Raw genomic sequence first — 15528 nt, forward strand, 5'->3', positions numbered from 1 at the left:
GAAAAATAATATCATTTTCAAAATCTGTTTTTACGTTCTTTTGTGATTTTGGGTCCAAAATGTTCATATAGTATCTCAAAATGAAATAAATAACTATCAGGTTATATAGGTGAGGTTGTCCTTAAAAAAAAGATACCAAAAATTGACATGCCAAACATTTCTTAATGGGGTTTAGTAAGACAAATCAAAAGTATGCGAAAACGGCCAAATTAGCCCAGGACTCCAAAGGGTTAAGGAGAGCCGACACAAACTAATGCCTTGCTTCCATGAGCGTCAAATCCCGCCGCAGATGGGAATACATTGCAATCAGTTGAAAGCTATTTGCGTCCCTTTATGAAGCTGAAGGAGCATCACAACTGCACGCCACGGGACCCTGACCAAGCGTTGCTCCTGTACGATTATGGAGTGAGAGTGTGTTGGATTAATGAGCCGTGCGGGTGGAAGGACCCACAGTTTTCTGCATTTTTTTTCAACCGGATACGTTTCATTGGTGGGAAGTGATATCAACGTGCCGGTAAAGATTTTGAGAGACACTGCATCGTATGACTCATACATTCTGAGCTCTGTGTTACCGTTTTCGGACAAATCTGGAACTGGGGATTTTGTCCGGATGCGAGGTATGGGAATGAATGTTGTGCCAGTTCCTCTGCATTCTGTTGTGCTCAACTCAGGTCTGGTGCAGGGTGAGGTCGCCATGGGGGCCCGTCCCGTATTGCCGATTGGTGGTGTGGATGTTATCCTGGGTAACGGCCTGGCTGGCAGCCGTGTGTAGGTTGAGGGTCCACCCCCTACCATGCAGTCATCTTCACCTACTGTGATTGTTAGTCCAGAGGAGAGTGAGGGTCGATCCCCTGTGACACGGGCTGTGAGCTGTGCACAGGAGGAATCTGAGCAGGGTGAAGAGGTCAGTGAGATAGATTCAGTGGATATTCCTGACTTGTTGTTGTCGGTATCCTGCAGTGAGTTGGTGATAGAGCAGAAAGCGGATGTCTCCCTCAGTCCGTTTTTTTAGGCGGTTCTCTCCACCGGGGATGGAAATGGTGTCACTAGGGGTTGTCAACTGCAAGGGGGATTGCTGGTCAGAAAGTGGTGGTCACGTCGGAAAGGCTTTATTGGTGGGCCAGTGTATCAGATTGTGGTTCCCTGTTTCAGGAGGAGGTCCTCAGGAAAGCGCATGGGCAGTTGGGACATCTGGGTGTCCGTAAAATATGTGGGTACCTGTTGCGGTATTTCTTTTGGCCTGGTTTGAGGAGAGATGTGTCTCGGCATGTTGGGTCACGCATGCCGGACGGGTGGGGCAGGGTCTTGGGTTTGTTGCCGGGGGCTGGGTTGCAGTTTCTGGGGGGACGTTCCGGGTTCTTCCAGGTGCAGGGGTAGGGAATGTTCCGGTTTTTGGACAAAATTAACATGGGATCACTCCGGTCAATGTACGTACTTCGTCTCACTGGAATATTAATGGCCAGATTGAATACAACATCGACCCAAATTCTCCGGTCAATGACAGGAGAGTTTTGAAAGTGACAAAACACTGTTCCACACATTTAAAAACACTTAATCAATGTTTACCCAGGATCCATGCACCTTTCCTGGCTTGTAAAATGTGGTGATGCGCCCTGGAGGTAGCGGGCAGGCTCTGTCTGTGGTGCTGAACCCCAGCCTGTCTATGTGGAATACAAAAACAAACAAAGACAAACACCTTTAAGGTCACCAGGGGCGTGAGGTTCTGGTTCTGGCGGTGTGCATGGAGTGGTTTGACCTGGCCCCCTGACACAATGCACACAGCCTGGAGCAGTGGAGCAGCGGATGGGCCGTGTTCCCCCTTTTGTCCATTTGTCGTTTGTTAACGAAATGGACAGAGCCTGTTTTTTCCCCCTAAAAGTGACTTTTAATGATGGTTTTTTTCATTTAAATGATGGGTCTTACCATTCACAAGGGTCCCCGACACAATGCACATAGTCCGGAGCTCGCTGGGGTCCCGCATATGCTTTAATCACACTTTTGTCCATTTGCCTATCAGTTTGTTAACGAAATGGACAGAGCCTGCGTTTTCCCCCTAAAAGTGACTTTTAATGGTGGCCCTTGCGTTTAAATGATGGGTCTTATCATTCACAAGGGTCCCCGACACAATGCACATAGTCTGGAGCTCGCTGGGGTCCTGCATATGCTTTAATCACACTTTTGTCAATTTGCCTATCAGTTGGTTAACGAAATGGACAGAGCCTGTTTTTTCCCCCTAAAAGTGACTTTTAATGATGGTTTTTGCATTTAAATGATCACAAGGGTCCCCGACAAAATGCACATAGTCTGGAGCTCGCTGGGGTCCCGCATATGCTTTAATCACACTTTTGTCCATTTGCCTATCAGTTTGTTAACGAAATGGACAGAGCCTGCGTTTTCCCCCTAAAAGTGACTTTTAATCGTGGTTTTTGCGTTTAAATGATGGGTCTTATCATTCACAAGGGTCCCTGACATAATGCACATAGTCTGGAGCTCGCTGGGGTCCTGCATATGCTTTGATCAGGCGTTTTAACACTTTTCCCCACGAAAATGATTTTTAATCATTTTTTCGGGGCTATATAAATCAAATTCCGGTTAATGCAGAGCACAATTGTACCTTTTACTATTTTAATGTATTTGCATTATATATCTTTGGGCTATAAAAGTGACATATTTGGATGACTTTGTCAGTTTATGGAGCTTATCCCACAAATCCCGGAGGATCCGGGCCAAATTTGGGAGCTCATAGGTGGCCTGCCATAGGCCCCCACCCGTGGAAAGAAAAAAAATGAAAGAAAACGGTCAATTATATGTTAAAATAATCAAAAAATGAACTTTTGAAATTACAACGGAGAAGGGGCTCAGAAGAAGGGGCTCCGATGCTCAAGTGTTCGGCGCTTCGGGACGAAGCCCCGAACACTTTTCCCCTCCCCCGTTGCAATGTACAACGGAGAGGGGAATCCAGACTTCCCCTCCTCCGTTGTAAAAAAACGTTCATGTTTTCCAAGCTACTGTCTGCACGAAATCGGAAACCCGGTTTTTGAGAGGACTCAGAAAAAAAACGGCTGTGTAACTTCATGGAGGAATTCATCCGCTGTATGTGCACTCTGGCTCGGATACATTTTGTTGCCCGGAGGCCCCCCAGCATGGTTCTTACCAAACTTTAAGTTTTTGAACTGGGCTCCGGAGGAAGGCAAGGGGAGTTGACAGGGGACTCGATCCGCCTCATGAGGCACTATTCTCGGATACATTTCAACACTTTTAGCCATTTTTGATGGTTCTCCAAAAAATAACTGACTTTTTCAGAGTGTGGAGGAATGCGATGGGAGTTGACAGGGGACTCTACCCGCCTTATGGGGCACTATTCTCGGATACATTTCAACACTTTTAGCCATTTTTGATGGTTCTCCAAAAAGTAAAGTGTTACTTTGTGAGTGTGGAGGAATGCAAGGGGAGTTGACAGGGGACTCAATCCGCCTCATGAGGCACTATTCTCGGATACATTTCAACACTTTTAGCCATTTTTGATGGTTCTCCAAAAAGTAAAGGGTTACTTTGTGAGTGTGGAGGAATGCGAGGGGAGTTGACAGGGGACTCTACCCGCCTTATGGGGCACTATTCTCGGATACATTTTTTCATTTTCACCCATTTTTTATGGAACTCCAAAAAGACAAGTTAGTCTTTTTTTTCCCTTCCTCTTCTGATTTCTCACTGATTGAATGGCAAACGCGACCCGCCATCGGAGGGCCTCCGCCGGCCCGGCCTCGTGCCGGTGCTCTGGCGGTCGGTTCCTCCGAACTGCGGGTTCGACTCTGATGGCCGGGAGGGACGAGGGAAACGTTGGGGGGGTCTGCTGGAGGCTCCTGCTGGAGTCTTGCGTTTCACTGGGACCTGGCTCGAAAAACTCGAAACCCTGACTCCAGTGCGGTGTTGCGGCCATGCGCCTCCGGGTACCAGACTCCCCTGCCTCCTCCGTGTTGCGTGGGCTGCGTAGCGGTAACCCTGCGTGTCCGTTACCCTGCGTGTCTCTTACCTCCCAGGCCGACCGATATGAAGCGTTTCCAAGACGAACCGTCTGACTCAGGGGTCCCACCACGGGTTCCGTAGCGGGGTGGAAGTTCCACCTCCCCACTTCGCCGCGGAATGCAAGACAAACACCTGTTTCTCTCATCCTCCACTGTGGCATAGCGGCCTTAGTCGGCTGCGGCATTCAGCAATTGGCCTTGCTCCGGGCACAGGACCCTACTTCATCAAACTACCTGTTTGATCCTGCGTAACAACCACATATATGCTTGTCTGCAAAGACATTGATCGAATGGCAAACGTGACCCGCCATCGGAAGGCCTCCGCCGGCCGGGCCTCGTGCCGGTGCTCTGGCGGTCGGTTCATCCAAACTGCGGGTTTGACTCTGCTCCTGGTGCGGACAAAGTCAGCGGCGATTGCCGGAGCTCATATATGCTTGTCTGCAAAGAGGGACATGCCTGGTCCCGCCCAGGTGTTCTTCTACGGCTAGTGTCCAGCCAGCTGCGGTATCAGCAAATTTGACCCGTCATCGGAGGTTCTCCTCCCCGGGTCCAGCTTCCGGTGCTTGGCGGTCGGTTCATCCAAACTGCGGGTTTGACTCTGCTCCTGGGGCTGACAAAGTCAGCGGCGAATGCCGGAGCGCATATATGCTTGTCTGCAAAGAGGGACATGCCTGGTCCCGCCCGGGTGTTCTTCTACGGCTAGTGTCCAGCCAGCTGCGGTATCAGCAAATTTGACCCGCCATCGGAGGTTCTCCTCCCCGGGTCCAGCTTCCGGTGCTTGGCGGTCGGTTCATCCAAACTGCGGGTTTGACTCTGCTCCTGGGGCTGACAAAGTCAGCGGCGAATGCCGGAGCGCATATATGCTTGTCTGCAAAGAGGGACATGCCTGGTCCCGCCCGGGTGTTCTTCTACGGCTAGTGTCCAGCCAGCTGCGGTATCAGCAAATTTGACCCGCCATCGGAGGTTCTCCTCCCCGGGTCCAGCTTCCGGTGCTTGGCGGTCGGTTCATCCAAACTGTGGATGCTCCTGGAGCGGACAAAGATATGTGTATTTAACTGAAGGATGGAAATAAGCAAAGAATGATATTTTACAGGACATGACGGATATGTGTTTTTTCCAGGCTTTTTGGAAATAAACCAAATGTGATATTGCAGGGCATTACGTAGCTCATTTTACCCATGTGATGTTGTGCAGTACATTACTGAGCTCATTTAACGATATGGTGTACCAGGCGAAGTGGGATGCTGCCATGTCCCAACTGGTCTCCGGAGGAATATAAGGAGAGTTGACAGGGGACTCTGCCCAGTGCTCATGAACCAAATGAGGGGTGTGTTAGAGGGGAAGGCTCTGGCTGTTTCTGCAGCCTCTGCTTCTACCTTCTCTCCCCACCCCGATACCAGCGCGTGCCTGCTGTAAAAGGCAGGTGCACGGGCTCTCACTGCCAGTAACTCTGAGCCTGGCTCCCGAGCAGCACGTTCTCCCCGGCAGTCCGCCAGCAGATGAAAAACACCTACCTCTCCGCCTCTTCCGAGGGACGAGGGAACCGCGCGGGGGGGTCTGCCGGAGGTTCCTGGCGGGTGCTCCGTACTGCGTTTCACCGGGACCTGGCTCGAAAAACTCGGAACTCTGACTCCAGTGCGGTGTGGCGGTTTCGCCCTGGCCGTCCACCGTGCGCCTCCGAGTACCTGACTCCCCTGCCTCCTCCGGGGGCAGGTGCGAGGGGTTCAATGCCTCCTCCCCCCGCTGCGGCGAAAGCCGGAGCGGGACGGAGCGCCCGGAGGTACTGTTATCCCCACGTTTTTGTACCCAAAACTGTCTTGTGAGCTCGTGGTAGAACCATGAAACAAAAAACAATCAATGTATCGGACCCATCACCAGCCCCGCGTTGGTGCAGAGGTGGGACCATTTTAACCAGGTGGTAACCCTAGTCCTCCCCTTGGTCCGTGTTCCCTGCATTGAAGCATCGGACCCATGGTTGCAATCACCAGTTGGCTAACGCATATAAACGGAGAAACAGAAAACCATTTAAATAGAATTCATTGTGTGTGTTTTGGGAAGGATGTTGACCGAATGCCCGGTGTGCAGTCTCCGCTATCTGGCTTTGAATAAGCACCTTAAGCACAAACATGCAGTGCGGAACCTGGAGGAAAGAGGCATCATTCTTAAAATGACCAGTGGTAGAATAAATGTTCGGACCAAACCCTGTCCCATCACAGGGTGTTCGTATGCTGGGAAGAAACTACACCGTCATGTAACTCGTGACCACCCTGAGTTCTCCCGAGATGAGGCACGTCAGGTCATGGCAAGGCTGAAGCATAGTGTGGCCATGCAGTTACTCCATGACCTCCGAGAGACTAATCCCATCATTGGAATGGCTACATTATTGGATATAGACAATGAGGAGGAATACCCGGTGCACCCTCCACCCTTCTCCCCACATACCGAGTGTGACGAAGAGGACTGCATGCAGGTGAGGCTGGACAATGTGGCATTGAGGGCTCAGAAGGATGCCCTCATTGATGAGGTGAAGACCCTGCGCTCCAGGCTAAAACAGGGTCTAAAACCCAGGAAGCAGAATGCCACTGCTGCTCTGCTTGAGGAAGACGAAGAATGTATACGATTTAAGGGCGTAGCAATCTCAAGTACCCCCGGCATGAACACAGTAGCCTCCGGCAGCAATACCCCTCTCAAGACCCCGGTGAAGACTGTCATGCGGTCCATAGAAGCCTCTGCGAGTGAGACCCCTCTCAAGTCTGTGATGCGGTCCCCAGAATCCTCCGGAAACAAGACCCCGGTGAAGACTGTCATGCGGTCCGACAAAGCCTCCGGTAGTGAGACCCCGGTGAAGACTGTCATGCGGTCCCCAGAAGCCTCCGGTAGTGAGACCCCGGTGAAGACTGTCATGCGGTCCCCAGAAGCCTCTGGAAGCAAGACCCCGGTGAAGACTGTCATGCGGTCCCCAGAAGCCTCTGGAAGCAAGACCCCGGTGAAGACTGTCATGCGGTCCCCAGAAGCCTCCGGAAGCAAGACCCCGGTGAAGACTGTCATGCGGTCCCCAGAAGTCTCCGGTAGTGAGACCCCGGTGAAGACTGTCATGCGGTCCCCAGAAGCCTCTGGAAGCAAGACCCCGGTGAAGACTGTCATGCGGTCCCCAGAAGCCTCTGGAAGCAAGACCCCGGTGAAGACTGTCATGCGGTCCCCAGAAGCCTCCGGAAGCAAGACCCCGGTGAAGACTGTCATGCGGTCCCCAGAAGCCTCCGGAAGCAAGACCCTGGTGAAGACTGTCATGCGGTCCCCAGAAGCCTCCGGAAGCAAGACCCCGGTGAAGACTGTCATGCGGTCCATAGAAGCCTCTGCGAGTGAGACCCCTCTCAAGTCTGTGATGCGGTCCCCAGAAGCCTCCGGAAGCAAGACCCCGGTGAAGACTGTCATGCGGTCCCCAGAAGCCTCCGGTAGTGAGACCCCGGTGAAGACTGTCATGCGGTCCATAGAAGCCTCTGCGAGTGAGACCCCTCTCAAGTCTGTGATGCGGTCCCCAGAAGCCTCCGGAAGCAAGACCCCGGTGAAGACTGTCATGCGGTCCGTAGAAGCCTCCTGTAGTGAGACCCATGTATATCAGAAGACCCGTGCGTCTGTCTCCAATAAGCTGAAAGCTAATCTGGCTAAGGACTGGCCCTCTCCCCAAAATCAATGGTCCACTGGGAAGGGACGGGGGAATACCATGCGTGAAATCACGTTGCCTAAAAGCATGGAGACGTACATTCAGACATAAAGAGGTCATTGTGAGGGTCTCGTACCGACAGTAAAACGGAAAGAGAATTGTATGTCCAATGTCAGCCGGATAAAGAACTTCCTAGTATTCATGGCCCATGGTGTTGACCGGCTGTCAGACTTTGTGTCTTTTAGAAACAGCCAGAGGGTCCGTGGCTGGAGTGAGTATATTTCAGAGTCGGGCCGGACAGTCACAACATCGCTGTTCTTCCTGAAGACTGTGAACCATTTCCTGAGGTACATGTCTGCATCAAAGCTCCGGGGGTGCAGGCTCACCCAGTCTGATATGACCCACATCATCAGAGAGGTGAAAGCCAACATTAACGATTTGAAAAAGTCTGTCACTGTCCACCAGTTTAAGGTGAAGAGGGACAAGCTGGATCGTCTGCCGAGCCAGGCGGAGCTTCTCGCCGCCATGGCGGCCGCTGAGAAGCGCATCCCTAATCTCCTTGACCTGATGGCTAGCAATCCGACCTCAATCACCCAGTACCTGCTATATGGCTATCTAACCCTCCATTGGAGCCTCCTGTATGGCCACCGTCCGGGTGTGTACGCAAACATGACCAACACGGAGGTCTTTGAGGCGGACAGAAGGGGCACTGCTGAGGGCTACATCATCCACATGCAGGATCACAAGACTGCCAAGACATTTGGTGAAGCACAGCTGGTGCTTACAATAAAGGAGTTTAGCTGGGTCATGCGGTGGATGGGGATAAAAGAGGGCTTGTCGGGTCCTCAGAGTGAATTCTTCCTTTTCACATCGGGGAAGCAGGCTTCCAAGAACCTGAACGCTCACTTGAAGAGGGCTTGGGCTGATGCTGGGCTAGAAACAGCCGTCACCTTCACCATCTTGCGCACTGCCCTGGCTGACAATATCAAGCATCACCAAGATCCAGAAAGCAGGTCGATTCTCGCTAGGTTTATGTGCCACGACGTAAGCACTGCAGACCGGTTCTACGCGAATACGCCTGGAATAAAGGAGGCATTGAAGATCCGCTCCATGTTCAGGGCGGCGGCAGCAGCTGCAGCAGCATCATCATCAGAAGGAGGTCTACCACCATCAGCTACCTCCGAAGAGGACTCAGGGGCGGAGAGCAGCGATACCTCTTCTTCAGGACCGATTGATACTCCTGATGAGGGGAAAGGGGCCGTGGACTCAACCTTTTTTCCCCGGTACACTGTACAAGTTAGACGGCTAATATGGCCCCCAGGCCCCTGTTAATCATGTTGTAATCATGTTGTTATGTTTATTTTGTATACTGTTTTTGTAAAAATGGTGTGATAATTAAATAAATAAAAAAACCTTAGTATAACCTTGAAGGTTCCCAGGGGCAAATACAGTGCCAGGTATCAGACTATTTAAACAATGTGTACCAATGATTAAGACACCTTCCCTGGCTTGTAAAATGCGGTGATGCGCCCTGGACGTATCAGACTATTTTAAACAACTTTTCCCTGCCTTTCAAACACGTATCCCTGGGTGTTTTAGCCTGTCATTTTGCAGGATATCATTTAACATTGACCCTCTCCTGAAAATGGACATATTCTGTGCATTTCCGGGAGAGGTTACATGTTAAATTATATCCTGCAAAATGACAGGCTAAAACGCTCTTCCATACGTTTAAAAACACTTTTCCGACTATTTTAAACAACTTTTCCCCGCCTTTCAAACACTTGTTCCTGGGTTATAGCCTGTCATTTTGCAGGATATCATTTAACATGGAATCTCTCCTGGAAATGGACATATTCTGTGCATTTCCAGGAGAGGTTACATGTTAAATGATATCCTGCAAAATGACAGGCTACAACTCTCTTCCATACATTTAAAAACACTTTTCCGACTATTTTAAACAACTTTTCCCCGCCTTTCAAACACTTGTTCCTGGGTTATAGCCTGTCATTTTGCAGGATATAATTTAACATGGAATCTCTCCTGGAAATGGACATATTCTGTGCATTTCCAGGAGAGGTTACATGTTAAATGATATCCTGCAAAATGACAGGCTACAACTCTCTTCCAGACGTTTAAAAACACTTTCCCCGACCATTTAAACATTATTTCTGGCTTGTAAAGTGCGGTGATGAGCCCTGACAGTATCAGACTATTTAAAGGGTTACCAGGAGCATGAAAATATCCTCCAAAGAAGGGGTGGTAGTGTCATGAATAAGGCCGAATATGGATGCCGATGTGCGGATGGTAAAGCACCGCAAAATCCAACCCCCTTTAGGGTAACCAGGGGCATGAAGTTCTGTAGGGTGTGAACATCTGGGTTTAGTCCGTGGGGGAGTGCTTAAGTCCGGGGGCCCGGGGTCTCACGGTGCACGAGGTTATGGAAGTACCACTGTTGCCGGAGGTCCTCAGTCCGTCCTTTGGGGCTCTGTCAGGGGCTACAGAGAGGTGGTTTTCCCGGTCCCTCTCCTGGAGGTATGAAATAACCTGAGCTCCATGTGAGGGAGAGAGGCTGGAGGTCATTAGGCCGTCCTTTGGGGCTCTGTGAGGTGCCCAAGAGAGGTGCTTTTCCCGGTCAATTTTAATGGAAGTCTGACATGAGTAGAGTGTGCATGTGAGGGAGCCGTGCTGGAGCTGCTTAGTCCGTCCTTTGGGGCTCTGTGAGGTGCCCAAGAGAGGTGCTTTTCCCGGTCAATTTTAATGGAAGTCTGACATGAACAGAGTGTGCATGTGAGGGAGCCGTGCTGGAGCTGCATAGTCCGTCCTTTGGGGCTCTGTGAGGTGCTTTTCCCGGTCTATTTTAATGGAAGTCTGACATGAGCAGAGTGTGCATGTGAGGGAGCCGTGCTGGAGCTGCTTAGTCCGTCCTTTGGGGCTCTGTGTGGTGCTTTTCCCGGTCTATTTTAATGTAAGTCGGACATGAGCAGAGTGTGCATGTGAGGGAGCCGTGCTGGAGCTGCTTAGTCCGTCCTTTGGGGCTCTGTGAGGGGCTAAATAGAGGTGTTTTTCCCGGTCTATTTTAATGTAAGTCTGACATGAGCAGAGTGTGCATGCTTTGAAACTAATCCACCCACGCTTAGCATGCTATTTTAGGGTATTAATCGTACCTTGTCACCATGCACTGTGCTCCCTGGGACGACGCGCCCTCCTGTGGGGACACATGAGAACTGCACTCAAATCACTTTGTGCTTTTTAAACAGTTTAACATATTTTTTTCCACATTTAAAAACCACTTTCTGCCCTGGAAATCATTTCTAATCATTATTACCGTTATGGAGGGGCTGCAGGAACACTTTCCCCACCTTGCAAACATTTATTCCTGGTTAAAATAATCAATTTGTTCCGCCTGCTTTCCGTCAGCACCTCTGCGGCTGTCGGATTAACACAGATGAATGCACTTTTAACACTCACGCAGCCAGAATTCCTGCTCTTTTCCTGGGTTACAAAGTGAGGTGACGCAGCCTGTCCTCTGAGTCTCCCCGCCTCTCAGACTTATTTCTGGGTAAAAAAAAGCCATGTGCTCCGCCCCCTGGATCTATGCATGTGTGTGTGCCTGTGAGTCTCTGGCTACTGTCCACATGCCCGCATTATGAGGCACTATTTTCGGATACATTTTCTCATTTTCACCACTTTTCATGTTTTTATTATGCATATTGTTATATTATTATTACTATTGTATATATGTATACTGTGTATACTGTTTTTGTAAAAATCATGTGATTAGTAAATAAATAATAAAACATGAATATAACCTTGAAGGTTCCCAGGGGCAAATACAGTGCCAGGTGTCAGACTATTTAAAATATGTTTACCCAGGATTCAGACACCTTCCCTGGCTTGTAAAATGCGGTGATGCGCCCTGGAGGTATCAGACTATTTTAAACAACTTTTCCCCGCCTTTCAAACACTTGTTCCTGGGTTATAGCCTGTCATTTTGCAGGATATAATTTAACATGGAATCTCTCCTGGAAATGGACATATTCTGTGCATTTCCGGGAGAGGTTACATGTTAAATGATATCCTGCAAAATGACAGGCTACAACTCTCTTCCAGACGTTTAAAAACACTTTTCCCAACCATTTAAACATTATTTCTGGCTTGTAAAGTGTGGTGATGAGCCCTGACAGTATCAGACTATTTAAAGGGTTACCAGGAGCATGAGAATATCCTCCACAGAAGGGGTGGTGGTGCCGTGAATAAGGCCGAATATGGATGCCGATGTGCGGACGGTAAAGCACCGCAAAATCCACCCCCTTTAGGGTAACCAGGGGCATGAAGTTCTGTAGGGTGTGAACATCTGGGTTTAGTCCGTGGGGGAGTGCTTAAGTCCGGGAGTCCGGGGACTCACGGTGTGCAAGGTTATGGAGGTGCCCATGTCAGGGACACGTGCTGGAGGTCTCTGGTCCGTCCTTTGGGGGTCTTGGAGGGGCCACAGAGAGGAGATTTCCCCGGTCTCTGTCCTGGATGAGTGAAATAAACAGAGTCTCCATTTCAGGGACACATGCTGGAGGTCTCTCTCCCGAGAGTGGACGTCCATTGCCTGTAAATAGGTCTAACATTAGGTCTGTCACTTTGGCTAACCGCACCACTGTCGGTCGTCTCCCGATTGTGGACGTCCATTGCCTGTAAATAGGGCTAACATTAGGTCTGTCACTTTGGCTAACCGCACCACTGTCTGTCGTCTCCCGCGAGTGGACATCCATTGCCCCTAAATAGGGTCAGGGTTGTGTGGCTCCATTTCTGGCCAAGGTCAGAGCAATATCTGAATACCCACAGCCCACAACCAAAAAGGAACTCCAGAGATTTTTGGGTATGGTGGGTTACTACAGGAGGTTCTGTGAAAATGTTTCCACTACAGTGTTTCCTTTGACTGAACTTCTTAGGGCTAAGGTAAAATATAGTTGGTCGGTCGACTGTCAGAGAGCGTTTGATAGGGTTAAGTCTCTGTTGTGTTCCTCTCAGGCGTTAGCGGCTCCATGTTTTGATAGTCCTTTTAGTCTCCAAGTAGATGCAAGCCAGGTGGGAGTCGGTGCGGTTCTGCTCCAGCTTGACAAGGGGGGGGTGGAGAGACCCGTCAGTTTCTTTTCAAAGAAACTTAACAGTTACCAAAGGAATTATTCGGTGATTGAGAAGGAAGCGTTAGCACTCATTTGGGCGTTGCAGCATTTCACTGTATATGTGGGAGCAGGAGGACCAATTTTGGTTTACACAGATCACAATCCCCTGACCTTTTTGCATTCAATGAAGTGTCCTAACCAAAGACTGACGAGGTGGTCTTTGTTTCTTCAGGCTTACAACCTTGATGTTAGGCACATTAGGGGGTCTGACAATGTTATTGCTGACGCGCTGTCACGTGCCCCATGGCACCAAGTATGGTTAGGTTTGACCTTAATGTATATATATTGACTGTCATACTGTGATAAATCTTTCTTGCTCTGCCCATTCTTTTTAAATAGTGCTTCTCAGATACTGGTGTTGCTAAAGGTGTGGCTGGGCGTTGAAGGAGAGGATTGCTGTGTGAAGGTGGTGTTTTTTGTTGTTGTTTTTTTTCATTAGGGTCCTGGGGGAGTGCCATATGTGGGGTTTTGTTTTCCATGACCTTTTGCTTTGGTTTGGGATGGGGTTGGTTGGTCGTGCCGGTGGCCCTGGGGACATCGACTTTAAGGGGGGGGGGGGGACCCATTATCCTGACCCCTGCTTCACTGAATATGCTGGTGTGGGTGTGCCTTTGTGTGTGGGTGTGTGTGCTTCTCTCTCCCTGATTGTATCCAGGTGCAGCCTCTCTCCAGGTGCTCCCAATCTGATCAGCGCCTCCATAAAGGATCTAAGTAGGCTGCAGTGGCTCTCTCTCTGCCCGGGGAACGTAGGAGGGAGAGCAGCCCGGAACAGCTATCCTCCTGCATAGTGCTTGTTAACCCTGTTTGGTGGTCGGTTGTTTTGGGGAGTGTGAATAAACTCCTCTTTTTTCCATACTCACGTCATCGTCTCATCGCTGCGTTTGTTATGGCTGAGAGCCAAGCCGTGACACAACCATACACTAAGAACTGCTAACAGTCGTACACCAACACATATCTTGATGGAGGGCAGGCTAGCCAACAGGGAGCAACATTCAACAGCTATAGACAATGTCTTTGGAAAAGATCCCTACAGTCAAGAAAATATTGAAAATGGCTTGGCAAGACATGGCATACGGCTCGATCAGTTGCAAGCAAACAATGACGATCTTAAACGAGCAGTGATAGTGCCACAACCACACATTATCCTGAGCTCTGAACAACTGCAAGATCTCCAAAATGCAATGACTGGAACAACTGACTTAAAGGACAGGTATCTGCTTTGTGTTAGAAAGATACAAAACATGTTCTAATTGAAAGAACATAATGTGAGGGCAAAAAAACTATTAAGTGTGAGGGGCAGTGCAACATTGCAGTAATACTTTCTCCCTCATCTTATCGTCATACTCTGCACACCCTCCCAATCCTCCTCCTCCTCCCCCCTCCTCCTTGTCTATTTTTCTAGACCTTTAAAAAGCCCCACAAGTCTTTCACTGACTGGTTCAGTATGTTCTGAAGCTCTTGTTCCTCTGTGATGCCTCTTGGTAGGAACAACGCCATAGCACAGGTTGAGGCATATGGCAAACGACGCTCGCCTACCTCCTGTGTATAAAAGTCAATGGAGGGCTTGTTTTGAAAGCCAAGTGTTGGAACTTTATCTGCCCCAGTGATGAAAATCCGCAGGTCCTCAAACGTCAGTTCAGTCAGTTTGTCTGCCAATGACAAAAGTGTATATTTGAATAATATTTATTTTCATTTTTAAAGTCAAATGTGGAACGTAATAATATCAGGACTAAATTAATTAAAGATTAATCAATAATGTAGTTTACATGTATTTGGCTTTATGGTATATTGACAACAAGTGTATTTGCCCCTTTTTTGATTTGCATTAGCTACATTGATATATTAAATTCAATCAATTTTCTTTTTTGTAAAGCATCAATCAATAACAGTATTTACTGAGTTTTAGTCATTTCATATGAGGTGCTTTTACATTTTCATTAAGGTATAAAATGTACCTTCGATGATGTTTAGGACCAGCTCCCAGCTGTATATCGTGTCCTCCTCTTTTTCCCGGTGAATTCATATTTGAATATGGCCTTAAAGGAGGATTTTGTCAGTGGGGTCCTCATGTTGGTGAAGCAGGGAAGGAAGGCAATCCAGTTGTTCCTGACCAGGTCCCACAGGTTCCCAAAAGCATTCATGCCCTCCGTGAATTGGTTCACCATCTTGGCCGTTCTATAACCCAACAAAGATCAAACATGTCTATAACCTGAAGAAAAACTGATGTTTTAACTACACATTTATTTTTATTTTGGAACAGACAAAATAAGCGATAATAGGAAAGAAGGAAAAAAGATGAACATAATTTGCAACATTTTAACCTACATTAAGGAATAGAACAATTAAAACACAAAATATTCAGTGTTAAAAATGTTAAATATTAGTAGCATACAGTAAGTTATGGCTTTTATATTAACAGTGTTTTATAATGTCTTTATAGTTTTTTGTCTACAACTGTTTTTGTTTACCTGAGAAATATGTAGTGCTTAACTACATAGGCATACATCTTCGGAATTTCTCCGATAGTGGCACTGAAGACGCCAGGGACGCCACACTCAGAGATCCAGTCCCCCAAGTCTTGCTGGAGGGCAGACAGGTCCTCTGCAGTCTTGCACTGTAGGATCTTAGAGATAAAACAATGTAGCCGGATTAATAAATTACAAAGGTT

The 15528-nt window shown here is 48.7% G+C and overlaps 1 protein-coding gene across 4 annotated transcripts in view; it reads right to left on the reverse strand.

The window, feature by feature from the left end:
• The window catches only part of LOC307039311 (uncharacterized protein), a 794762-nt gene that overhangs the window by 355979 nt on the left and 423255 nt on the right, over nt 1–15528 (reverse strand). For all 4 annotated transcript variants that reach the window (XM_079681226.1, XM_079681225.1, XM_079681224.1 and 1 more), the window contains exon 2: nt 10851–10891. In XM_079681226.1, coding sequence (XP_079537352.1) covers nt 10851–10891 — 41 coding nt within the window. The remainder of the gene's footprint in view (nt 1–10850; nt 10892–15528) is intronic.

This window comes from Notothenia rossii (assembly GCF_949606895.1).
Source record: "Notothenia rossii genome assembly, chromosome: 5".
Lineage (NCBI taxonomy): Eukaryota > Metazoa > Chordata > Actinopteri > Perciformes > Nototheniidae > Notothenia > Notothenia rossii.